This window comes from Megalops cyprinoides, chromosome 5 (genome assembly GCF_013368585.1).
Source record: "Megalops cyprinoides isolate fMegCyp1 chromosome 5, fMegCyp1.pri, whole genome shotgun sequence".
In the NCBI taxonomy this organism is placed as follows: domain Eukaryota; kingdom Metazoa; phylum Chordata; class Actinopteri; order Elopiformes; family Megalopidae; genus Megalops; species Megalops cyprinoides.
In genome coordinates, this window is record NC_050587.1 from 34496862 (window position 1) to 34522445 (window position 25584).

Consider the following 25584-nt stretch of genomic DNA (forward strand, 5'->3'; position numbering starts at 1 on the left):
TGCAGTGTGTTACAGCGTCTCTCTGTCCCCCTCTCAGTGGGTGCGTAACCCGGGCTGACTCCGGTGTGTTACAGCGTCTCTGTCCCCCTCTCAGTGGGAGCGTAGCTCCGGGCTGATTGCAGTGTGTTACAGCGTCTCTCTGTCCCCCTCTCAGTGGGAGCGTAGCTCCGGGCTGATTGCAGTGTGTTACAGCGTCTCTCTGTCCCCCTCTCAGTGGGTGCGTAACCCGGGCTGACTCCGGTGTGTTACAGCGTCTCTGTCCCTCTCTGTCCCCCTCTCAGTGGGTGCGTAGTCCATGCTGATTGCAGTGTGTTACAGCGTCTCTGTCCCCCTCTCAGTGGGTGGGTAGCTCCAGGCTGGGTCCGGTGTGTTACAGCGTCTCTCTGTCCCCCTCTCAGTGGGTGGGTAGCTCCAGGCTGGGTCCGGTGTGTTACAGCGTCTCTCTGTCCCCCTCTCAGTGGGTGGGTAGCTCCAGGCTGGGTCCGGTGTGTTACAGCGTCTCCCCTCCCTTTCTGTCCCCCTCTCAGTGGGTGCGTAACCCGGGCTGACTCCGGTGTGTTACAGCGTCTCTGTCCCTCTCTGTCCCCCTCTCAGTGGGTGCGTAGTCCATGCTGATTGCAGTGTGTTACAGCGTCTCTGTCCCCCTCTCAGTGGGTGGGTAGCTCCAGGCTGGGTCCGGTGTGTTACAGCGTCTCTCTGTCCCCCTCTCAGTGGGTGCGTAACCCGGGCTGGGTCCGGTGTGTTACAGCGTCTCTGTCCCCCTCTCAGTGGGTGCGTAACCCGGGCTGACTCCGGTGTGTTACAGCGTCTCCCCTCCCTCTCTGTCCCCCTCTCAGTGGGTGCGTAACCCGGGGCTGCGGCAGGAGAAGAGGACGCTGCTGGGGGACATGGTGTGCTTCCTGCTGATCACGCCGCTCGCCACCATCTCGGGCTGGCTGTGCCTGCGGGGGGCAGTGGACCACCTGCAGTTCTCCAGCCGGCTGGAGGCCGTGGGCCTCATCGCCCTCACCGTCGCCCTCTTCACCATTTACCTCTTCTGGACCCTGGTGAGCGAGCTGCCCCCACCTGCTCCCAATCTTGTATTCTTTCCATTCAATATTCATGAAGGATATCCTAAGAACCTCGCATTAGATAATGTGCTGATACTGTATTAATGTTTTTGCTGGAAAGTAATGTTAGTATTTGTATATTAGGAATTATCATGTAGTTTTCCTTGATTTGTGTTTATACTTATTTGACTGCATTCTGCCAAGGGTGCTCCGGTTTTAAAACGCTCCCCTCTACCCCCCGCCCCCCTACAGGTGTCACTCAGGTATCACTGTCGACTGTACAATGAGTGGCGGCAGACCAACCAGAGAGTCGTGCTCCTGCTCCCCAAATCCCACAGCGAGCCCTCAACGCAGCACTCCCTGCTGGGCCCGCCCCCCGCGAAACGACACTCCAAAGAGACCATCGTCTGAGCCCCCAGTGCGGGAGTCGCTTTTTTTTTCGGGAAAACCAGGGAGCACTGCAAGGAGGAGACTGACCCTTCTCTGGAATCCCAGCCTCACTGCCCCCGTGGGGGGTTGTGGGGGGTTCAAGGACTTGCTGGGGTGCGGCGTCGTAAAAAAAAGGGGATCACTGCCCCCTTCGAGAACCAGAGGACCCTTTTAACGGAAGGAAGGGCGCATCCATCCCAGTCTCCTGTGGGAAAATCGTGTGGGCGGAGCCACTGAGGCCGGGGTCCACGACAAAGCCTCGGGGCCCCTCCCCCTTTCGGCTAGGGCGACTACAGAGCTGTAAATTCCTGTGAAGTCAAGCTGTGATACATGTGTAATTCAATATGCAACACAGATGTCCCCCCCACCCCTCTGGCTTCCTGTGACAGTCGAGCCTTCTGTTCAGTCTTAACCAGCAAGCTCTTTGTCCTAAACTATGAGTAGCAAATTTACGACGAGTGTTGCTTTTTTTCATTTTTGTCTGCAACCTTGAGTCTGGCAGTCACAAAAACAAATATTAAAAAAACAGGGCAAGCAACAACCAGTCAAAAAAAATCATTTGTTTAATCGAATTTCTCAAAGTGAAGGTCAAAAGGCAATGCGTCTAGATTGCATACTAGCCTGAATATCCTTGATGTCTTGTTATTGAAACTTTTACATTGCGGAGGAATCTAAAATAAATAGAATGTAAAATCTTTTGGAGGCTCAAGAAGTATTTTATGTTAAACTATGTCTGGGCAGGAATGCATTACATAACTTCTAAGCCCAATACCAAAAAAGTAATGTAATTAAGTTTAAATTACTATGGAAAAAAATGCCATCATTACCCAAGTGGTATCTTCATTTCACAGAGAAATGTAGGACTAGTTTGACTCCCTAAAAAAAGACATGCATGCTTTATATGAAGCAATCACAAGGATGTCAGATTACAAATTCAGGAGAAAGGTGAGAAGATATAAGTATAATTTTTCCCTTTTTTTTTTGGAATGATGCTCCATGCCTCCAGGCATTGATAAAGACAGGAGAAAGAGGATGTTTAACAGGCCGAATGCAAATTTACCTGAACAGTTAGGCGATGTTTGTTTTTCAAGGCGCGTCACCCGGACTAAATAAAAAGTGTGAACAAAGGCTACAGAGATTTTTTTTTTTTTTTACTTCATCTTGATCACAGATAAACGGAGCGGTTGAAGCTACCTCCATTATTCTGAGTGTGCGCCTACCAGAAGATAGCGTAGCGCCAACAGGCTGCTGGAGCTTCATTCTGATGGACTAGCTATTCTATCTGTGCACAGGTCTTACAGTTCCCTCAGCTGAGGGCAAATCCAGTGTGCCCAAGGTTGTTTTCTGTTATATTCAGATGCTATGTCTTCAATGCAAGCTTGCTGTAACGTACACCTATGGATGATGTTTGTGTGATTTGGAGAGTTGTGTTGATTTTTGGTTTGGGTGCTCAGACGCCCGTTTTTTATTTTTTGCCAACGTTTGTAATTTCAGTTGCCCTGTATATTTGCATATGTTTGGTGGTATGTTCCTCGAGTTGTTCCTTTGCAGACTTCACTGTGAAACGGCCGTGGGCTCTGTTGTGAAATTAAGTGAATATTTATGTTTTTTCCTTGTTTATAAATTTCAGGAGATGCACAGCTGTAGTCCTCTGGGTGTACTTTAATGGAAAAGAACTTTTTTTTTAGGGCCAAACTAACTTGACATTGTGCTTGGACCATAGACTTAAGATACCTTTTACTTTTTGGAAAAGTTTGATGAGTGTTTTGTTGTCAAATTTATTAACCCCTTTGAAGTTCTCTCTGGAATTTCATATTATAACCAAGTTTATTTGAAAAATGTTAATGATATGAAGCACTTATTTAAAATGGCCATATTTATATTATCCAATGTCATTTTTTTTTCATTAAAAACCACTGAACCTGTGATTTGATGACACATTTTCTGTTCAGGATCCATTGATTCAGATTTTTCTGGAAAATGGAAGATGGTGGTCATTGTTGGTTTGTTGTCGCAAGCCAGAAGATTAATCACGTGGATTGCTAAAATTGTCAGCTCATGAGTATGATTGGAATGATAAGTCTTTTTGTGGTCGATCATAATTTTTATGTACACTGAAGAATCCAAGAGGAAAGTAAGTGCAGGGATTTTACTGTGGTGACCAGGGGGGGAACCATCTTGCCAGTTATTTTCACCACATCTGGGACTGAGTCCTATAGCCAGTCATCATTCATCCAGGGAGCTAATTTCCATAATGAATACCAAACATTACATAACTGAGCTTATGCACGCCATCAGAAATGGCATCCAATCTCCATCGTTAGGGGTTTGGATGATTAGTCAAATCCATTTAGCAGTCAGACAAGTAGACATGCATGAGATTTACCAGCATTTCTCAAGAGTTGTTTTCTCATGCTGTTTTGCAGAAGAACTGTGGGAGTGCCCGTGACATCGCTTTGAGAAAAAGATGTACCATTAACAGCTTACCAAAACTTTTCACAATTTAATATCACAGCAAAGCACACAGTGGGAAGGAGGTTAATGAATGATTTCTCCTTATTAAAGACATCCTCATCCTCAGAAAAATGGCCTCTTTGAAATTATTTCTGGCCCATATTTAGTCTGTTCTGCAATTAAATTTTAAGCTCCACGAGGCTGATGGGTAAGTTTCTGGACCTGGCTCTTGTGACTGCTCTAGTCAATCTATTTTCAGAAGCGCAGGCCTGAACCTCTGCGCTTTTTCTTACAACACTGATGAAAGCATGCTGCAGTTTCGAAAGGGAATCTGTCAGACACATGCTTCTCTGTACCTTGTGTTCTGCAGGGACTCTGAATGGTCCTAATGTGTCATCAGCTTAGGGGGAACTGTGAACACACTTCAGTTCCAGGAAACATTGATGTCGAAGTCTAGACAGCTGCAGACTGGAACGGGTGGCAAAAGGTTAAAGTACAGTCAACAGGATCTAATTTCACAATTAACCAATTTAGTTAGTCCGTGTATAGAAGACAAAATCAATAGCTTCGTCTTAGATGCTCTTTCAATAGAATGGGTCTTTTCTGAACATTGTTTTATTAAAATCCAGTTTATGTAAATGGTAATTATCAAAAGGCCAAAAAGGCGTGTAATGAAGTTTTCGGAAAAACGGACCGATGTGCCCTACTCCGTGGCCTTAAGCATCAACCGTCTTTACAGAACAATGCACAAGCTCATTTCAGTGAAATTGACCACACGCCTTTTTCGCAGGCTTATGGTGGAAAATTAAAATGAGGAATCATGCATTCCGAGTATACAGGAGGACAGCATTTCCAGCTGGCAGATACTGAAAACTACTGCTGAATTCCTCATCCACACCAGCTCCACTTTGACAGGAGAGGAGATTCAGAAGTGGATGCTTTCCCCAACACCCAGGGCCAGACGCCTGGCCACTCACTTCCTGCTCAGATAGAGCATGGCAGTTCACTTCCTCTTGGGATGACCTCAGGGTGAGGGATTTGATCTACTGCCCTCTGGAGGATGAACAGCATATGATGTACTATGTACAATGTACTACATTTAAGATGTGTATTAGGGAGACAAACAAGCATTCGAGTTATTCAAATTTGAAACTTTATTCGGTCTTACATAAAAGTATCATCTACATTCAAATGTATGTACCCTGCCCATCTAAACAACTACCTGTAGAGAAAAACCCACTATAAAATGCTTACTATAAAGGCTTTAAAATGCTATCTTAAAAAAAAAAAAATGTTATACATAAAAAAGTAAAGTCACAGCACCTGGGGGAGTAAATTACATTGCAAGCTGCCTTGCTGTCATGAATTCAGTTTCCCTGCTACTCTACTAACTGACCTCTGTTCACACAAGAGTTGATTCATTAAAAAAAAAAAAAAAAAAGTGTTTTTTTTTTTATTTCACAAAAGCAATGTTCCAAAGTGGTTTACAATCATCTGCATTTTAAACTGTTAAAATAAAAAAACAGTGTCACACAAGTTGCTTATAATACAAACTAAAAAAAAAAAAGATACAAAAATAGTTGTGTAGTTCTGTGTTGGCAGCTGAAACTGGTTGAGTAAAGGAGGTGTGGGGGAGGTAGGTCACATGATGGCACAGCCTCGCTTGGCTGCACGTGGGTCTCCCTGGAAACAGAAAAGGGGGGGGGGGGGGCATTCTGTCAATCAACTTCAATTATATCTGGAGGGATCAAATGCCCCTTTATTACAGAGGGCTACATCAACATAACTGTTATTATTTTCAATTTAGTAAAATGCAATTAGACAGGGTGTCTTATGGAGCGCCAGGGGATAAAAAGAGCAGACATTCTAACGGCAAAATGAGCAAGCACAGCATGGCGGAATTAATGGAATGAATCACAATGACCCCAAATTAAATTAAATTTAGTTTAAGCACAGATTCCACCGCGCAAGCAAATCCAGCATGAATCACAACTGCCGGCCACCTGTAGCTACAACACCCCGAGAGGTGCGGCTCTAGCCCAGCACACTACATTTGACGCCACCTTCCCACTCTGAAAATTACAGGAAATTTCAAGTCTACACAGGAGTATAGTGGCCTGGAATAGCTGTGCATTTCACCAGTACATTAGCACACTGCTCCAACAGTGCTAACAGCTGCATCATACTCCCCTCCCTAGATCCACGTCGCTCTGCCACGTCTCTAATGACAAGCGCATGCTGTTAGCTTAATGTTAGCGCGCTTAGCTGTTAGCGCGCTGTTAGCTTAATGGCATCCTCCTTGGGGCAGAGGCACTTTAGTGCTTTCCAACCTCGCGTTTCTCATTCGCACACACATCTGACGCATCGACGGGAGAAACAAAGACGTGCGTTTGTGGCAGCAGTGGCGATGTCACTGCTCCTCACAGCTGGACGAGATGGACAAAGTGTCTCAGTGGTGGGTGTGTGTGGCCTGTTAGCAGAGACCCAGGCACACTCGTCACCGAACACACCTGCTCAGGACGCCAACATGTTCCCCTCAGCGTGGATGAGCTAACGACTGATCACCCCACCCAAGCGCGATCTTTTATGTCCCTCTTAAGTGCAATTATATATCTGGAAGTGTACTTTAGCGTTTCATGTAACAGGGTATGAGGTTTGTTTGCACGCGTGTGACGTGTGTTAGCATTATATGCGGAATGGTGTAGTCCTTAAGTTGTACATGTTGCTTTGCCAAACGCAGCGCTGTGATCATAAACCTGTGCCTTTGCTGACATGCAAGTGCGCTGACGCTCCTTCATGTGTGGCTTGTGGTGTCCTGTTTGTGCAACTTTTCATGCCACCTTTACATGCATTGTACAAGTTATTCTGGATGAGCACCTGCTAAATGACAAGAATGTGACGGTTACTGCTGCCTAACAGATTACAAGGACTTGAATGGAGGAGCTGACTACGCTGCTTTTCCTTTCTCGTTTATACACCTGTAGGGTGAGTGGCATAAGTCTGGAATTTTTCTTTTGCCACAGTATCACCCAAACTTCATTCAGCTCAATTCGCTTATAAAGCGACTTACATTCACAATGCCAGTTCCTACATGACTTCCACTGATCTAGGGTCAGCACCCACACCAAGCATCTTACCTGCTGGTGAAACAGATCTTCTTCAATGACCTCCACGCCCTCGTCCTCCTCCTCCTCTTCCTCACCCTGCTCTTCCTCTGTGGCCGTCTTGAACACAGTGGTCCTCTGAGCCACCTCCTGAAACAGACAGTAACGTGCAGTGACAGTGCAGGAGCTCCCCCTAGTGGAGACAGGATGGTGTTGCACCCCCCCAGTGCAGGCTGCCCAGTGTTGCCAGATACAGCTGGTGGTTTCCAGCCCAAAAACTGTTCAAAACCCGCCAAAACGCACACAAAACCGCCCAAAATATTTGATCAATATTTAGTTCAGTATTTTAACTGCCACGATTACTTACTGCACCATACTTAAAAGCAATGCCGGCAGCCGAAGCATACATTAAAAAAAATGCTATTGCGACAAACAGCATCAGCAGCCAACCACCACAGCAAAAACCCCGGCAACATAAGGTTGCTTCCACATAAGCCTTATTTGTAGTTTTGTTCAGCTTTGCTCTTCTAGAGAGAAGTGCTCTTCTTCTGTTGTTTATCGTCGGTTGGCAAACCGCTTTTAGGTGCATTACCGCCACCTTCTGGACTGGAGTGTTGCACCTCCATATGGTTTCCAGTCCCAAACCAGCCCAAATTTTGTTCACCCGACCAAACCAATTTTGACCCACACAATCAAATTCAAAACCGCCCAATCTGGCAACACTGGCTGCATGGCTCCGGCCTCCTGAAGACTTACCTCGCCCTGCGGGTTCAGCAGCACAACCTTGATGTCCTCTCCGGTGCCCCAGGAGCTCTGGTTCTTCCAGATGAGGTCGGTGGGGGGGCTGGAGCTAACACCAGCGTTGGAGGCCCAGATCTGGCAAAGACACAGAGTGCATGTTAGCTTACCTGTGTGTGCGTCTGTGTACGTGTGTGTGTGTGTGCATGTGCGTGTACGTGCATGTGTGTGGAAACCTCTGTGTGTGTGCATGTGCGTGTACGTGCATGTGTGTGTGTGTGTGTGTGTGTGTGTGTGTGTGTGTGTGTGTGTGTGTATATATGTGTGTGTGTGTGTGTGTGTGTGTGTGTGTGTGTGTGTGTGTGTGTGTGTGTGTATGTGTGTGTGTCTGTGGTGTCACATGTTCTGTGTTCCTTCTTACAGCGTGATATTACTCAGCTGAATATTAATTCCTTCATTTTTCTTCCGCTTCCTAATGTCAAACAGAAATAAGACAAAGGTACGGGCTGTTACCCCACCAGTGATCATCTCTATTATCTGCAGCACTGTGGCTCAGTGGTAAAGAGCAGGATGCATAACCAAAAGGTTGCCGGTTCAGTTCCCCTCTGGGACACTGCTGATGCATCTTTGGGCAAGGTACTCAATCCACATTTGCCTGGGTTAATATCCAGCTGTATAAGTGGATAAAACTAAGCTGCTCTGGATAAGAGCATCTGCCAACTGACTATAATGAAATACAATCTTAGTTTACCGTTCCAAAATGGCCACTCAATAATGTAAACATGACAAACTAAGCCATTTTAGGATGGCCCCTGTATCGTCGGAATCATACCGTGACTTTCTGTCCTGCTTTCAGGACATATTTGGGTGTAAACTTGTAGGTGGCAGAGGTCTCTCCAATGGTTCTGGTCATCTCAAACCCGCCCATAGGCTGATCCTGCAGAGAGACAAGCATATGGACCATGTTTCTTACATACTTTCTGGAGACAGACACACACGCACAGGAGCACAGATGAGACTTTAATCCTACTATTCCCCCAGCATATTTCAGCAGGAGATTGCTGCACTTTTTCCATTGTAAAGATGACTGGTTAGTATGGCACTGGTTATTCTAGCAATGATGTGTTGACAGATTGTCTTGTAGTCCATTTCCTGCATGACCTGTAGATGATGTGACGTTATATGCACCTTTCTACCTTCCCTTTGCCAACTGTGAACAGGAGCCACCTGCCGAGTGGCTAAAGCTACATATAAATTAGGTGTGCCATAGGACACTGGGTCTTGAGCAACAAATTATCACTATAGTACTCGTAACCTTATATGTGGCTACATCCAAGAAATGATTTCATCACAAGATGTGTTGTGTATGAGATTCTAGTCGAGTTTCCTACAAGTGCACTATTGCATCACCAGCCACAACAGAAAACAGAAGTTGCCCCCCGCCCCCCCCATTCCCTTTTCAAGAACTGCCCAGTTCACCATCTGTTTCAATACCTCTAACCTCGCTCACATCTGAGCACCACTGACTGCTCATCTGTTCAGCGCAGCGCTGAGTATCAGGTGAAATTCACCCAGCATTTAAAGACGACGACAAACTGAAAGTATTTTAGACAGAAGATAAAGGTCCAAAATAATAAAGTCAGGTGCCCTTTATGCTGTACGCAAGCCGTGTACAGGAGAGGAAAGAAACAGACAGAGCACTGGTCTTCAGTCCTTGTCCAGTGTAGTGGCAGTGTTGAAACAGGGCTCATAACAGAATGGTTTCAGGTTCGATTCCCCACTGGGGCACTACTGCTGTACCCTGAAAGGTACTCAACCCAGAACGGCTCCAGTAAATATCCAGCAGTATAAATGGGTAACATGTAGAAACTGTAGCCTATGTAAGTCACTCTGGGTAAGAGCATCTGAATTGACAATAATGTAGCGTAATGTCCTGGAGGTTACCACCCAGTTTGTTAACCACCCCTGGCACCTCCCACTGGTTTCTGGAGGGGGAGGGGAGGCACCTGTTAGCCAATTGTTACAACAGGTGGCCCCACTCTGGCAGAGTCGGGCGATTTTCAGACAGATGGCCCCGGCGCGGACGCACCTGGTCGGAGGTGTTGTGCAGGCGGATAAACTTCCCGTCCACGTCCAGCTCGTCGATGCAGACATTGCCGGTGGCGGAGGCGGAGTGGGCGATGCTGACGGAGCTGCTGGCCTCCGACTCCTCCACGTCCACGCGCTTGCGCTTGCCCCGCGTGGTGCGTACGCTGCGGCTGGAGGAGGCCCGGGACACGGTGACGCGGGACGAGGGGCTGGGGGAGAGCTTCAGCCTGCAGGGACGCGCACAGGACAGGAAGGGGGGGGGGGGGGCACAGGGGGTTAGAGTGGGACAACCGACTGTAGTAGAACCTTAAGAGTATAAAGGTAATCTAAGAATGTCTACGCCTCCTGAATGGAGCCTCCAAAGAGAGGAGAGGAGAGAGAACAGGAGAGGAGAGGAAAGAGGATAGAAGCGGAAAGGGGGGGAGAGAGAAGAAAGGAGAGGAAAGAAGAAAAAAAGGAGAAGGAAGGATGAGAGAAGAGAAGAGGGCAGGAGAGGAAACGGGGGGTGAGAAGAAGAGGACAAATGAGAGGAATGAAGAAAAGGAGGAAGGATGAGAGAAGAGGAAAGAAGGGAGGACAGAAGAAAGAAGGAAAAAAGAAGAAAGAGCAGATGAAAGGAGAGCGAAGATGAGGAAAAATAGGAGAGGAAAGAAAGGAAGAGACAGATTCTGCATCTTTGGTCAGGTCCTGCCAGTCCGTCTCGCAGCTGAGCTCACCTCTCCTCCTCTCCCTCCAGCAGCTTCCTGTAGGCGTTGATCTCCATGTCCAGGGCCAGCTTGACATCCAGCAGCTGCTCGTACTCGTCCAGCTGCTGCTGCATCTTGGTGCGGATCTCGGAGATCTCGCGCTCCTTCTCGGCCAGCGACCGGCGGCTGGCGTCCCTCTCCTGGGCCAGCGCCGCCTCCAGCTCGTTGATCCGGTCCTGCCAGCCGCGGGTCTGCGGAAACGCCACCGAGCAGGCGTTTTACGACAGCCATTTCCACAAACATCCGGATACATCCCCCCCACCCTGTCAGACCTTCCCTGGAGTTCACGCTTGCTGAACTGTGCCGATGAGGAATGCCAGTTAGTGTGTAAAGACAGAGCAGGTAAAAAGGTGTAAATAAGCTCCCAGTTTTCTCAGCACGTCCAGGCAGAGGGCCTGGCTAAGGCTGAGCTTATAACCCGAGCATGGCAGGTTGACTGCTCAGGTGCCCCCTGTTGCCCTGGCCTTGTGAACTGCTTCAGTAAATATCTAACAGTAAAAATGGAAGTATAACCTTGGCAAGTCAACCTGCACCAGGGTGTCTGCCAAGCGAAATAAGCATGTAATGTTTTCAGTTCTCTTATTCCTTCTGTAAATTCACAACTTCTGATGTCAGCTTCCAACAACCCCCCCAGGCTTAATCATTGCAGGACATTTGCCTCCAGGTTGAAAGACATAATCAAAGCCATTGATCACGAGCTGTGATGGGTCAGACACACAAATTGACACACCTTCAGAATAGGTCAGGAGTGAATGAATAGAGTGCGTGAGTAAGACAGAGAGAAAGAGAGAGAGTGTGTGTGTGTGTGTGTGTATCTGTGTGGATGAGTGAATTCATGCATGCCTGTGTGTGAACAAGTACACGCGTGTCTGTGAGCAAGTGAGACTGTGTGTCTATGCATGTATGAGGAAAAGTGAGTATGTTTGTTTATGCTTATTTGTATCCGTGTGTATAAGCAATTGTATGTGTTTATGCTTTGTGTGTATGTATTTATGCGCGTGTGTGTCCATGTGGATACGCGAGCCTCTGTGCCTGGGTTTGTGTGTGCATAAGGGAGTGTGTGTGTTTGTATGCGCACGCATGTGCAAATGGATGAGTGAGAGAGAGTGTGAGTGTGAAAGAGTGTGAGTGTGCGCGTGTATAAATGTGTGTGTGAGTGAGTGTCAGTGTGTGAGCGCATGTATAAATGTGTGTGAGTGTGTGCGTGTGCACGTGTATAAATGTGTGTGAGTGAGTGTCAGTGTGTGAGTGTTTGAGCGCATGTATGAATGTGTGTGAGAGTGTGAGAGAGTATCCTGGGGTCCTGCCTCACCTCCTTCTGCAGGGCGCCCAGCTGGGCCGCCAGGCTCTCCACCCGCAGCCGGGACTCCTTCAGCTCCTCCCGCGCCATGCTGGCCGACGAGCTGCTCATCTCCGAGGACAGCCGGGTGTTCTCCAGCTGAGAGAGAGCCCAGAACAGAGCGCGCCACGGTGACACAGAGCCCAGAACACAGAAACTGCCAAGAGGAACTCACCGTCACACAGACGCAAGCTTCCTGACCGCCCGCCGACAGGAAGCGCATCGTGTACCACGCAGAGTGCAAGTACTTTCACACCATTTCATTTTAGGCATGTGTGTGGCAAGTCCTGACCACTTACACATTTACAGTTATATTCATGGCACTCAGCACCATGAAGCGATCAGGAGACATGCCAGGAAATGTTTACATTGTATTGTTTAGCATATGGTAACAAAGTCAGCATTTATAGCCGTATGCTTGAGCAAGAGAGTGAACACTCAACATTCTGTGCCCTCGCTACACACATTCAGGTCAATTCACTTCAAGTACCTATTGAATTTCTATCAAAAATAAGCTGTAATATTACCATTCAGACCCCAATTCCAACTACATGCAATGCACTGAAGTCCTTAATTTTGAGCATCAAGCTTAACGGCTGAAAATTTTCGGCTCCTAACACCTAACCATTTATATTAATTTCATAGGACTGCTGAAGCTTTTTTTGGCTTAAATTCCCCCACTCAAGGTTAAAGATAAAGCATTAAGGTTAGACAGGCCCAGAACCTCATTTAACCGTTTCCCTGAACAGACAGTACTGGAGCTAGGATTTGCCATTCTACTGCCCGGGAGGGTCTCCGCGATTGGCTCAGTGGCCAGGGCCTTACACCAGCCTCTCCGATTGGCTGAGCGGTCTGGGGGCCTCACCTTGGCCATGTAGGTCTGCTCCATCTCGTCCTTGTAGAGCTTGACCTGCTCGTCGTGCTGCTGCCGCATCTCGGCCAGCGCCTGGGCCAGCTTGAACTCGTACTCGATCTGCCGGCCCGAGTCCACCTCCACCAGGCGGGTCTCGTGCCTGCGCCGGGTCTCATTGATCTCCTGCGAGGGTGGGGGAGGAGGTTTGGTCGTTAGGGCACAGGGCACACGCCACATAACCGACACAGCACGTCAACAGCCAATGGGACGCTGACAGAGGAGACATGAGCGTCGGTCAGCAGGACAGAGAGACAGAGAGACGTACTCTGAGGGCATGATGAGGGGGGAGATACTGACTGACTGGGTCTATTTCCGGTCAGAACACCCGTCCCCCTCCCCAAACACACACAGACACAGTCACCCCAACCGTGAAAGACATGCAGCTCCACACTGTGAAATCTACCCCCAGGGAAGGGGGGGAAAAAAATCCATTCTCATTACAATAAATTTCATCAATCAGCTTCAAACAAACCGAGGGGTATACTGAACACTAAAGGGTATTGTGGGAAGACAGTGTCATTGTTCTGCAGTTTATCTAAAAGCTTTGAGCCAAACCTAACAAAACATGAAGCAAATTGTTTTTTGTTTTTTTTATTAAACGATACAAATGTCAGTTGCGATTCCTGGGCGCAGAGAGGAGACCTGATAAAAATCCAGCTATGCAAGTGAAGTTTGCAGCGTGGGTGCGTGTGGAGGGGGTGCTCACCTCCTCGAACATGTGCTTTCTGAACTCCAGCTCCTCGGCAAGGCTCTGGCAGCGGTTCTCCAGGTCCACCCGCAGCAGGGTCTCCTCGCCCAGCTGCTTCTTGGCCGAGGCCAGGCCTGCATCCAGCTGTGGGGAGGAAAAAGCCGCCGCATGCCTTACATGCACTCACTGACCGCTCCACACTGCGACCAGAACCGCAAAGAGCCACAGCGCCCTCTGCTGGTGAGACAGGCTGACTTGCTCATTTCAATTCATGCGGGTATACGACTGAATGAATGAATAGGGGCTGCTTTCTCCAGCCAGAACAGAATTCTGCTCCAAAGTTGAGTTAAATCAATTATTTCATTTTAGTTCAAACTAGGTGTATAAACTTTTTTTATTAATTGTACATGGAAATGCTTAGCTCATCCTCTCCAGGATGAGAGTGTGTGTGGCACGCATTCTGATGGAGGGGTCTGTACCTCATGGATCTGCTGCTGTAGGTCCACCACGCTGGCCTCCAGGGAACTCTTCTCGGACAGTGCGGTGGCCAGGACGGCCTCCTTGTTGTTCAGGGCAGCCTCCATGTCCTTCAGCCGGGCCTGGGTCCCAGCTAAGTCGGCATCCTTCTTCGCGTAGCTGGGAAGAGGGAGAGAGGGAGAGAGGGAGAGGCAGTGTTCAGTGAAGAGGACGGGGAGAAACGTGCAGGAATAGAGGACTCCCCAAATATCGGGCGCTGGACCGAGCCTTGGCCACACATTTACAGGGATGGGCGTGTTACTTTTCTGATCACTTGCACTGCAAACTGTCAACCGATTGGTGTAAAGTTATACCATGTGATACACCAGGGCCAATCAGACTGCGAGTCGAGAAAAGGCACAAACATAAAAATGCATGCAACACATTCCTGGTGATAGGAGCTGCAGTGGGAGGGTGACAATTACACACAGCTATCAGTGTGAACTTTGTGCAAGGACAACCCAGACTAACTACACCGGGAATTGTTCTGTGGCAAGAAGCACACAGGTAGATCCCTTGTCTGAGGAACTCTTATCATGATTAAAATACAATTGGCAGATTACATCTATAACACCCAAATGAGTGTAAAAAAAACAATGACTCATACTGATTGCATCAGGATTACAGTGGAAAGACGCAGGGCAGACGATTCAGCACACCGAGCCGTTCTGAGAGCACACCGAGCTCTCATTCTGCCAGTGAGTGGGCAGGTGGGGGCGAAGGAGTAACTACAAGATAGAAATAGGCTTGCATAACAGGAATGTGTACAAGAAGCCTTATTTAATTATATAACTGCAATCATTTTGCAAGTGTTCATTTCACCACCACTTTTTTTTATTCAGTCCTAAATGTAAATGACTGAATTGCATTAGATTTATTCAACTTTGTCATTCAGCCCTGCTTAGTTTTAGTCAAAACAGCCCTAAATTTAATCTCGGCTGCTTTGAGCCAGCTAAATTTCTCAGTTTAAGCAAATTCAAATTCCATGATTTAGATGTGACAAACTTTGTCAAGCTACACATTGAACTGTAGAACCCTCAAACAGCATATTGGCACAAGTTCTGATCTGAAGATATTCAATTATTGAAATCACTGCGATTTTTGTAGGATTTGCTGCAGCCAGGCACTAAACCAATTGATTGATCTTAACCAGACCAATTAACCTTTCCTTGACCGTTCATCTTCTAGATTGCTGGAAGATCTGGACTGTGTGACTCCAGCCATTATCTGGAAACCCTGCCTTTCAGTGCTGTGTGTTAGTCTCAGTTTGCATGCACAAATAAATAGTTGTTTCTTTAGGAGTCAACTCCAGTAAAGGTACAGAATAAGATCAGAATAAAATTAAAAACTGATAAATGCACTCATTCACCTAGAATATAGTTAGAAAGTCAATAAGTGATTGGTTCAGACAGACATGGGATAAACTACTGACAAACAAGAGTTTCAAAGGAATAATAACAGTCCTTTTACTCTTGAATAGTATGAAATACATTAGTCACCCTACATTTACACAACTTCTGAAAAAAAGAGCTTTCAGTGAAATTCTAAAAAAAAAAAAAAAATCCATTCAACAAGTGTCCTATGTCATTGTTACAATAAATATTTTAGCCATGTCATCGTATCAATAACATACCAAGAATACAAAAACTGAACAAAATGGCTAAATTCGGGTATTTTCTGAGACAGCTTATTTAAGAGTGCCTAAATAAAACCTCAGATATGAAGGGTGATGTTAGCCACTAAAGATGCAGCGTAAACGTGCAAATATGTAGTGTGTAAAAACAACCACACCCATAGTGGACTGATGATCTGAAATTTATCACAACGAAAAATGAGGACCTTCACGAGGCGGTCCAGGAATTTGCCTGCATACAATGGCCCTCTGTCATGCCTGGGAGGAGGATCTGTGGACAGGAAATAGCATTCTATTGGGTTTGATGGAAAAAAAATTCAAAAAATGAAATACCAAGATAGCCGCAGAGTTCAGTCTCTGGAGAGCGGGGGTGCAGAGCTGACAGAGGGGAGCGTAAGAGCGGGTGGAAAACGTGTAACGATGAATAAGGAGATCAATTAGTCAAGAACGACACACGAGTCCTGGGGGTGAAATTCTTCTGCTTTGTAAAATATGTGTGAGAAATGACACCTTTCCATGCAGTGAGAGGTGCCACGGCAGCTGTTGGGGGTGTGGGGTAGAAGGGGAGTGATCGCGGTGTGGTTGGGGGGTGTGCAGTCACCCCCACTTGCACGTGCGACCACAACCCCCCTCTCTGGGGGTGCAGGGAGCGACTCGTGCATCCAAAAGGGAGTGATTTTCTCTCCTGACAAACACGAGTCGTTCTGCCTTTTTGGTCATCTGCAGTTTAGCAAACTGAAAATGAAAGATGAGTAAAAATTGTCATTCAGCCCACAGATGGCCCAAATAAGGGTGTGTTAATTTCAGATGAAATCAAACGGACGTCCGAGTGAAGCTCGGATAAACTACACAATCACTCAGATCAAACACCACTGCCTCTTCTCGGGTGGCCGACCCTCCCAACGCCAGCAAAGCGCTGCAAGACTGAACTTTTCATCACATACAAGTCATGCGGGTAGCACAAAAACACATGCAAGTGATCGCAAGGGCACCCATTATGCACGGGTGAGCGCTTCAGAGCCAAGCCGCTCACAATATGGGACCCAGACACATTCCTAGACAATTTGAAAAACAAAACAAAAACGTCCCCTGCACATTACTACATTTTTTTCTTCCTCCTGAGAATCTAAGAATCTAATGATGCTTAAAGGAAATGCTAATCAGGCACAATGAATCAAACTGTACTCAAAGATTAAGACCATGTTAAAAACATTTTTCCCTTGGCCTGCTGTACTGAAAGTCCGTTGGAGAGGCGGTGGCTCATTTTTGGACAGGCAGGGGGCGGGGGCGGTGGAACCCCCCCAGCCTGAGGCCCTGAGAGGTGAGGGCGGGTCCCAGCGGTGCCTAGGTGAGGTGCTCTATGCGTGGAATGCCTCTGGTATGCCTGGCATTTCACACACGTCTGGGGGAAAAACATTGATTTGGAGGGGGGGAGGGACGGCCAGGGGGCGTAGCAGCACTGGGAACTGCTGGCTGAGCTCAAACAGAGCTTTGGCTCAAAATCCTCTTTCATGTGCAACCAGTATTTTTTTTATAATTTGAACTGTTGTGTTGTTGGACAGGAGTGTTGTTAGCCTGGTCTGACACTGTTGCTCATTCTGCTTGAATGGATACACTTATGTTCTATTGTGCAGGAAGTGACTCTGGATGATTGAATGTAATGTCTGCTAAATGAATAATGTAATGCAATGTAAACTAAACCTCGCTGGACACAAATGACTGCAAATTTGAATGATGCACACCATCCCTTACGTACAACGAATGAACATGTGGACAGAGAGGGGTGGCCGAGAGGGACAACAGCGTAATTTAATTGTGTGTGTGCTTTCCCCCGCCACCAGTGACTTTTCTTTGCCCATGATGGACACCCTGTGATGGCCAGAGAGGGGAAAGGCTAAGCCACACAAAAGGACGCTTTTCCTGCGAGAAACTAGTCCAACAGCTGCCTCAATGGGGAGCAATACATCAGCAAACCCACAGCTGTGCCGTCACTCAAAACTGCACCAGGAAGCCATTATATTCTACAGAGACCTATAGCCTGCAACTTTCAACATGGGACTAACAACCCACTTTACTTTGACAAACCTTCTAAGTAGTTCATAAAACAGTCTACCTGCTTAAGGCAATGTTGATTCAGATTAGTAAAAACTACGGATGGTTCATTCTGCAAGACAACAAGTCCACTCTCTATAAGTAGCTACTGACTACCAGTTGAGGTCTAAGCACACAGTTTTAGTTTTGACTGCTTACCAGAAGAAGGACACCGCTGTTAAACATGCAAACCCAAATGCCACACTTCCCACAAGTCCCCTTCATTACGTTACGTTCGCAGCTGCAGGGCTGGCTCGAACGCAGCAGGCTACTTAGCAGCCATGGTTTACTGCACCGAATGGACAATTTCCATCAACATTTCATTAAACACTGTCTACAGGTCAGCCATGAGAGAGACAGACTCACAACCGCTGCTTATTCTGGCACAATTATAAACACACCACAATGGGGTGGGGGGTGGGGTTAACTCCGGTTATGTTCATCTTCACCGTCCAGGTCAGCCTGAAAACGTCAAGTCAGCACTACTTTATGAACATGCTGAGATCGGCATTCGCAATTTTGCACCAACACCACTGCGATAGTCATCCATCACCGTTATCGCTGTCACGGCACGAGAAGGAGTCAGTTTCCTCGGATTCAAAACAGGCTGCTGGTTTTGAATAAAAACAACAGGCGCCCCCCGCCCCCACCCGGCCACCCCAAAAAGGATCACCCATGCAACGGCTCCACAGCATCTGGGCTGAGTGGTGGCTGGGGGGGGTGTCGATTTGAGTTCCTGGGCTTAAACACACGTGCTGAAGGCAGAAGCATCACAAATAAAGAGCATCTGTTCCATTCAACTCTGCGAACAGGTGTATGAGCAGCGTCTCGCTGCTTCAGTCAATCAAAACGGATGGCCACAAGTTTCCCCCCTCAGGCAAAAACAGACCAGCCTTTTCACGGCCTTGGCTAGTCCTGCCACTGTGCCAAGGCTCAGGCGTGTAGCTGCTCACACGGTGCACTGAATCAGCCTTTATGCCAACTCGCACGCTTCTGCAGAAAACGGAAGCAAAAAAAACGAACAAAAACACTGTCCTGCCAGTTTAACAACGTGCTTCAGGGTTCTTCTTCTCAGGTGGTAACACACTACTGTACAAAAAGCATTCATTTATTAGGAACCATTATGTATCTGCATCTCATTCACCCCTCAACGACAACAAGGTATTTCCCACGTTTTCTGGCCGCAGCTCAAGACTGAACAAGCCAAAGGCAATAAAGGGCAAATATATGCATAGCTGTGCAAAGATAAACGGCTGCATCACAGTCCCGTGAGCTTGCCTGCTTTGGGCATTTATGGAAATACTGACTACACTTTACTCTAAATGGCCTCATTTACCCATGACATCATTTAGTGGAAAAAAAAAAGGTCACAAAACTCAAAAAAGTCCACAGAAAAGCAATATTTGCTTGCTTGAGTTTCTTTAAAGGAATGTACTGCAGGTCACCATTCTCATTTATGAACGAGTACTGGCACAACCATTTGGCAGGTTTTACCATGAATTTAAAATTTGGCATTAAAGATGGACTTATGCACCAGTACTCTGACTTATCATTGTGTAGGTGTATGAACAGGCATGTTACAACCCCATGATTACCCTCTCCCACCTTCAAAAACCCCAGCCATCATGTGCTCATAGACTCCTCCAAATCCTCCCTTTAACAGCTAGAAAACATAGGTCGTAAATTGTTTGTTTTCCCCCAACTCGCTGCTGCTGAGCCAATTACTGTGACTCTGGTGACTTCAACCCTCTAATCACCAGACATGAGACTCCAATAAACCTCACATATGGGAGATGAGGGGGGAGGTCTCGACCGGGCACGTCTGACTCGGATGTGAGCAGAGCTTTGTTCGTTCCATGTTCTCTGACCTGCACCCCTTACTCCCCCTCCAAAACATTTTATTTGCCCCATTCCATTTAATCCTGCTCCTGTTCTGCTGCTGAGGGGTTCACCCTACCTTGTCGATACTTCATGTCTGAACCCCATCTTTGATCTTGGTTCCACACCTCAGTGACCAGTGGTGAGCAATACTGCTCCTTGCATGGGGAAACATCGGCTTTAATGCCATTTGCAGGTTGTACCATACTTAGACTGGTGATGGTAGCAAATATCCACACATTCAGTCAAGCATCTAACCTGCCTATCCAGTAACGCCCAAGAAAAACACATTTTAAAAAGTGAGAAAAGAATGCGTTTTTCAGTTTCACAAGCTTAAATCCAAATGAATCCAAAAAGTGGCTTTACGTTTACTACTATGGATAATATTATTGCTAGTGGGTAGTATGCAGCAGCTCTGCCCAAGCAAAGTTCCAGTGGAATCACACACCTATGTCAGTCAGAGGGTCTCCCCCTCCCTTCCTTTAAAGACAATTAAGGAAATCTGGTTTAGTTAGTTTAGCAGTGTTACTCGTGTAAGGAACATGCACTTGGTACAGAGCAAGAGGGGACAGCCAATCAAAAGTCAATGGGCTTAAAAAGAGTCATGTTACACAAGCTTTTTAGTTTTGTGGTGGTGTGGTTCACATTAGCAGGGATCTCGGTGGGAAATAAAAACACATATGCAATATTCTCCTGGGGAGCCTGCAACACCATGATGTTGTTGTTATGCTACTGATAAACTAGAAAGAAAGGGTGAATTATCTTTAAGTGAATTATGTCCGACACAGTGAACTCTGTTTTTACTAGTGATGAAACAGGAAATCCTTAACATTTAAAATGAGTAGGCTGAATACATTTCTCGCTTTTATTTACATCGCTAATTTAAACACTACACATTCCGGCCCATACAATGCAAACATTTCAGATGTCCCTCAAAGCTGAGGATTAGACTGTAAGGCTACAGGCCCCTATGAGAAACAGGCTTGATTTAAACCCTCAAACCTGGGATGACAAGTATTAAAAACAGCAACACATCTCTACCCGCAGTCCCGTTGCATCCATTCACACCGCTGTGCATAACCTGTCTAAGAAATATACAGTTCACTGGAGGTTAGGGACCCATCTGGTAAGAGTTTGCATACTGGTGCCTGGAAGCAGTGTGAGAGTGTGTGACTATTTGCCAGATTATGCAATATCACAAATGGTTTCTATTCCAACTGAGGGCGGGGTCTGAATGTTTTGGATCCTAAGAAATGTGAACTTAAACTCATAAAACATGGACGCTTCTTCAAAATGAAATATTTTCTTTTTCACATCATTCTTTTTGTCTCCATACTGATGAATCTCATGGGGACCGGTGACAGCTGGTTTAAGATACTTCCTTCAATTAGCAATGAATACTCAAGCAGACACTAATCATCCAGGCTACGTCATTTCATCACTACGCAAGACTGTTTAGCACAGCAAACTGAGTAACATAGTTTGCAAACCAACTGCATGAACATGTTTGGGTAAACACTGCATGCTTGAGCTAACAAGAAGTTGCAGATTGCAAACCATCCGAGACAAGTAATGTATTGCATTTTCTGTAACTATAATGTGACTGATAGCTGCATAAAATTGGATGAAAAACTGCTTTTGATGCTTGCTGAATAAAGTAGCTGCATTAAAGTGTATGCATGTAAATATACATATATACATTTTTGGTAAGTCAATTGAAACAAAAGGAACTGCTAACTGTAAATGTAAAATATTAGGCACAGTACCCGTCATAGGACAAAATCCAGACAATGTGGTTTAGAAGCAACTTCAAAGAGGTCTGACTGTAAATCTAGTAACTGACCTTGTGAAAGAAGGCTTTAGAATACAGAAAATGTTTAATTTGCATCAATTCATGAGATATTCTTAACGAAATTACACACGAACACGACAAAACCATCAAATAACTATGTATTTTGATGTGTTATAAACAGAACCCCTTCACCTTGTCATGAAATAAAGAAAAAAAATCTGTATAAATTAGAGTTCAGGAGTCCCTGAGTGCCGTGGGATGCTGGTGGTTCACGATCATCTCATGTGACTAAACTCTCTTTCAGGGCCTCACCCGCACATTCCTCGCACGATTCCCTCTGAAATCACACTGCGAACCGACGCCAGGGAGAAAACATAAGACACGCGGAGAGGCATGTACTAGGCTACGGTCCTTTTGTGAGACAACGTGATTATCAAGATAACAGTTAGGGGGAAGAACGACACTGTGGGATTAAATGGCAACATCTGATGGGTGTTTCAACTCCAGATTATATGCAAACTTTCTATGGAACCGTCTCTTGTGCGATCCGTTTCCGCTTATAAGTTTGTTGCGGCAAACTTAAGGACAAATACATACTACAACAGGAATGGAGCAATCAACAGTAGCCCATTCCTGGTGCACCATTTTAAAGGGTATCATTCAAAGACCTAGACGTGTCCACCTCACAGGGTGGGTGCAGGAGCTTTTTTCTTTCCAGGATTTTAAACCCATACAACGCAATAGGAAGTCAGCGGAGGAAAGGCTACGTGACCAAACCCTTTCTTAGAATAACAAAACGGCCTTGCAGCTTGGCAGCAGAAATCCAGTCGATATTTTCCCTTATAAGGACAGTTAATCCCTAAGAGTCTGGGGTCTATTCTGCATGTGTTATATCTTTACAGTTAAAGCTATGGACAGAGAATTCAACAACACACTTCTACGAAAACGAAAGCCATTGAAAACCACAATCCTGTGTAGGGGGGGCTGTAAAATTCCCAGTCGATAAAAGTGTGATAGGCTGGAGAGACGGAAGGCGTTTCCTCTAACCATTCAAACCGTGTCCCCTCCCACACTTCCACATATGACCAAAGTCACTTTTCATAACCACAACCGACTTCCCTATTATTTAGATTTGGTCACTCGCTCACGCAACCGGACCCGTTCAAAACCGAGAGCTGTTTATTTGCAGTTGCGCCGTGGGTGCGCCAGCACGCACGACGCGGACCTGACCGGCTCGGATTTCAAAAGTAGCGTAACGACAGCTTTAGATTCCATTGAAACGGACAGGAATGAAGGTGCATGCCCCTCCCCCTCACTATCAAAAAGGTGTGGCACAAGGACAATCTCGGAAGCTACAGAAAGTCCACCGCACCATATACAAACTTGCGCGAAGAATTGCTAGACAATGATGGCAAATATTCGCACTGCAAGCGGTGCGTGGTTTAATTAAAGTGGCGGCCACCGAAGTGAAAATCCTTATTGATAAAACAGCGCCAGCGAAAACTTCCTTAAGTTTCTCCAAACACTCACTCAACGTTGAAATATACGTAGGAGCAGAGATTCAATACATTACTTGGGAAAACCTATTTCAGAATGGACATGGGCGAAGTGTATCAATTTCCGCACGATATGGAGACAACTCCATAAACCCGAATAAACCCAAACAGATCAGGATTAAAACTAGGCAGTTTTAACGCGACATCATTAATTTAGCACAGATGATATGCACGCTGAAGCACATGGCAGAACTTACTTTTGCAGTAACTGTTCATGCTCGGTCTTGAGCTTCCCCAGTTCGATCTGCAGCCTGGCGCGCTCCTTTGCAGTGTCATCAAGGGATCTCCTGGTGTCGGCCAGCTCCGTCTCGTACAGTGATTTCAAGCCGGTGAGCTCCCGGCTCCTCACTTCTTCCTTCTCGGATATCTGCAGGTGGAGGACGCTGTTCTCGGACTCGAGGCTCCGGACCTTGTCGATGTAAACGGCCAGGCGGTCGTTCAAGTTGCTCAGCTCCTCTTTCTCCTGCAACCTGGATATCCTCGTGGGGCTCAATGGAGTGCTCGCGGCAGTGGAGCGGGTGCTTATTCTTTGGCCGGCCGGAGTCGAAGTTGCAGTCGCCATTGTAACGCTAAAATGCAAATTCAAAGAAGCAAAATGCTATTTCCAAGAAATCCTGCGCTGGCCTAAATAGAAAATAAAATAATTTAAAATTCCCACTTGTAGTATTGTGGGTAAATTAAGGCGAGGACTGGATAAATTTTGTGCGGTAAGACGAGATGTTAGCTAAATATATCTAAGCTACCTCAGCGGAGAGGGGGGTCCTGGTTCAATCGGTTACAGGGGAAAAAAATAATCGCAAATAATACAGCGCAAAGCTAGCAACTGCAAACTAGGAAAATGCTAAGAAAAAGACAAGAAAGCCGCAAAGCTCATGCAGGCGCCGCTCACTTTGTCTTCCAACCGAATGAAAGAAAAGGTTTGACTAATATGGCCGCTCATGACTATGTAACAGCAACGTGACCACGAGAGACCAATGACGGAATGTAACGAAACGCGTCCTTTCAACCCGAGCATTCGAGACAAAATTCAAAATAGAAGAAGAATGCATCATGTATTGCGCCAAAATTACCACCACACGTGGAATTTGTCAAAGAAGATACTTTGTCTTTTTTATTTGTTTATACGTCGTCGTGCTTGTTACTGTTTTTTGGTTGAGAGTTACCAGTTGGTCCTGGTTACATAATTTCGTAATTTGAAACACTGCAAATGTTCAAAATGTTAGCACTGATATGGAATGCCATGGTGTATTTACTTTGTGTAGTAAATAATTAGAATAATTGATTATAATTATATATTGTCTTTCATGACCACTTATTGCAATAAATATGCTCTTAATTGGATGGACAATTCGTCGATGGAACCTTTAAACAGGGATTAAGTGTGGGGTGTGAGGGGCTTAAAAACAGCAAAGCCTCCCCGAGTCGCAACCGCCACGGTATGCTGGGTCAGGGTCTTCTCGCCATATGGTGAACTTGACCGCAGTGACCAGCTACACCTCTACGTGAGGCAGAGAGACGAGTGATATCACCGAAAAGAGATGCTATACTGGAGCAAAATCACCAGCACGTTAAACAATGAGTAAACTACATTGTAGAGATCAGTTAGTACACCTTAAGATGACCCTTACAAAATGAAAAAGTTTGCTTCTGAGATTTGTCACATTTTGAGAATCATTGACTGTAAAAAAAAAAACATTCTAGGAAAAGTAGTCATCCGCGTTTACGAATAAGAAATGACTTGGTGCAATTGCATGGCGTTAACCAATAGCAATAACAGGAGTGTTTCTGCTGCTCGTTTTCCAAGCATACCAGGTCACAAAAACGTCGCTTACACAGTAAAACACATTCAGTATTCATAACATAAAGGTTAAAAAAAATTCAGTTAAAAGTTGGAAATATGGTAAAAGTGGAATGTTTAAGCATTTTTATTTGCAATCTGTAATTGATATGATACCTAAATACCACCACTGGAGCCAGCTCAATTCCAATTTTTCCAGATTTCTGTTGTGTTTGTGTATGTTTAACCAAGTGCGATGACCAGAAATGAACTTACAGTGAAAATATGACACAGAGGATTTGTGACATCCTATTTGTTTAGTCACTGCCTTCATAACCAAAATAAAAGATAAAATTTGCATTTTGCTGTTCGCGCAAAGGAACCAGCCCCGGTCCCTGCGCGAGGTGTGTAATTCCATTGGAGAGGGCAGGATGCATGGCTTCTTTCATCACGTGACTGTACGTGTGATAGGTAAAGTGTCACAATGGTGCATCAGTAAACTATTAATTGCAATTAGCTGTGATGACTACAACTTAAACCCTGAATGCAGAGATCAGTGTAATGCTTTTATTTCAAGAAAAGCTGCTCAGGTCAGGAAAGGTGTGACACGAGGATTTGACGGATCATCTCCGAAACACAGGTAGCAGTGATACATCAGGGAATGCTGCATTGAACGTGTCAGCACAGCTCTGGACTGACTTACCTGGAGCGCACCCGCCAGCCCTAATCCGTGTAATAATATCCCCCCCCCCCCCCCCCCCCCCAAGTCAGATGTGCAGATGCATGGAAAACA

The 25584-nt window shown here is 46.1% G+C and overlaps 2 protein-coding genes across 3 annotated transcripts in view; one reads left to right on the plus strand and one right to left on the minus strand.

Annotated features, from left to right (window-relative positions):
- The window catches only part of LOC118778549 (E3 ubiquitin-protein ligase MARCHF3-like), a 28126-nt gene extending 26125 nt beyond the window's left edge, over nucleotides 1-2001 (plus strand). The window contains exons 4-5 of the mRNA XM_036530138.1: nucleotides 837-1046; nucleotides 1302-2001. Of these exons, the coding sequence (XP_036386031.1) occupies nucleotides 837-1046; nucleotides 1302-1460 (369 nt within the window). The 3' untranslated portion in view covers nucleotides 1461-2001. The remainder of the gene's footprint in view (nucleotides 1-836; nucleotides 1047-1301) is intronic.
- Nucleotides 2002-5068: 3067 nt separating this feature from the next.
- On the minus strand, nucleotides 5069-23912 carry lmnb1 (lamin B1). Of its 2 annotated transcripts, XM_036528686.1 has the most exons (12): nucleotides 23758-23912; nucleotides 23212-23583; nucleotides 14028-14184; nucleotides 13567-13692; nucleotides 12813-12983; nucleotides 11921-12046; nucleotides 10579-10799; nucleotides 9864-10089; nucleotides 8607-8711; nucleotides 7793-7912; nucleotides 7070-7186; nucleotides 5069-5615 (listed from the first exon to the last, which is right to left on the minus strand). In XM_036528686.1, exons 2-12 carry the CDS (start codon nucleotides 23574-23576, stop codon nucleotides 5574-5576), a joined length of 1776 nt encoding a protein of 591 aa, XP_036384579.1. In that variant the 5' UTR covers nucleotides 23577-23583; nucleotides 23758-23912; the 3' UTR covers nucleotides 5069-5573. The 2 variants fall into 2 exon arrangements, with proteins under 2 accessions (XP_036384579.1, XP_036384578.1); XM_036528685.1 differs by having other exon boundaries at nucleotides 23212-23912.
- Between the last annotated feature and the right edge of the window lie 1672 nt (nucleotides 23913-25584).

Excerpts from the sequence above, each read along its gene's own strand:
- lmnb1 (XM_036528686.1), bottom strand. The coding sequence starts at position 23,576 with ATGGCGACTGCAACTTCGACTCCGGCCGGCCAAAGAATAAGCACCCGC. Across the intron at positions 14,185-23,211 it reads CATGAACAGTTACTGCAAAA|CTACGCGAAGAAGGATGCCG; the intron begins GTAAGTTCTGCC and ends CCCTCTTCCCAG. Across the intron at positions 10,090-10,578 it reads CTGGAGGGAGAGGAGGAGAG|GCTGAAGCTCTCCCCCAGCC; the intron begins GTGAGCTCAGCT and ends GCGTCCCTGCAG.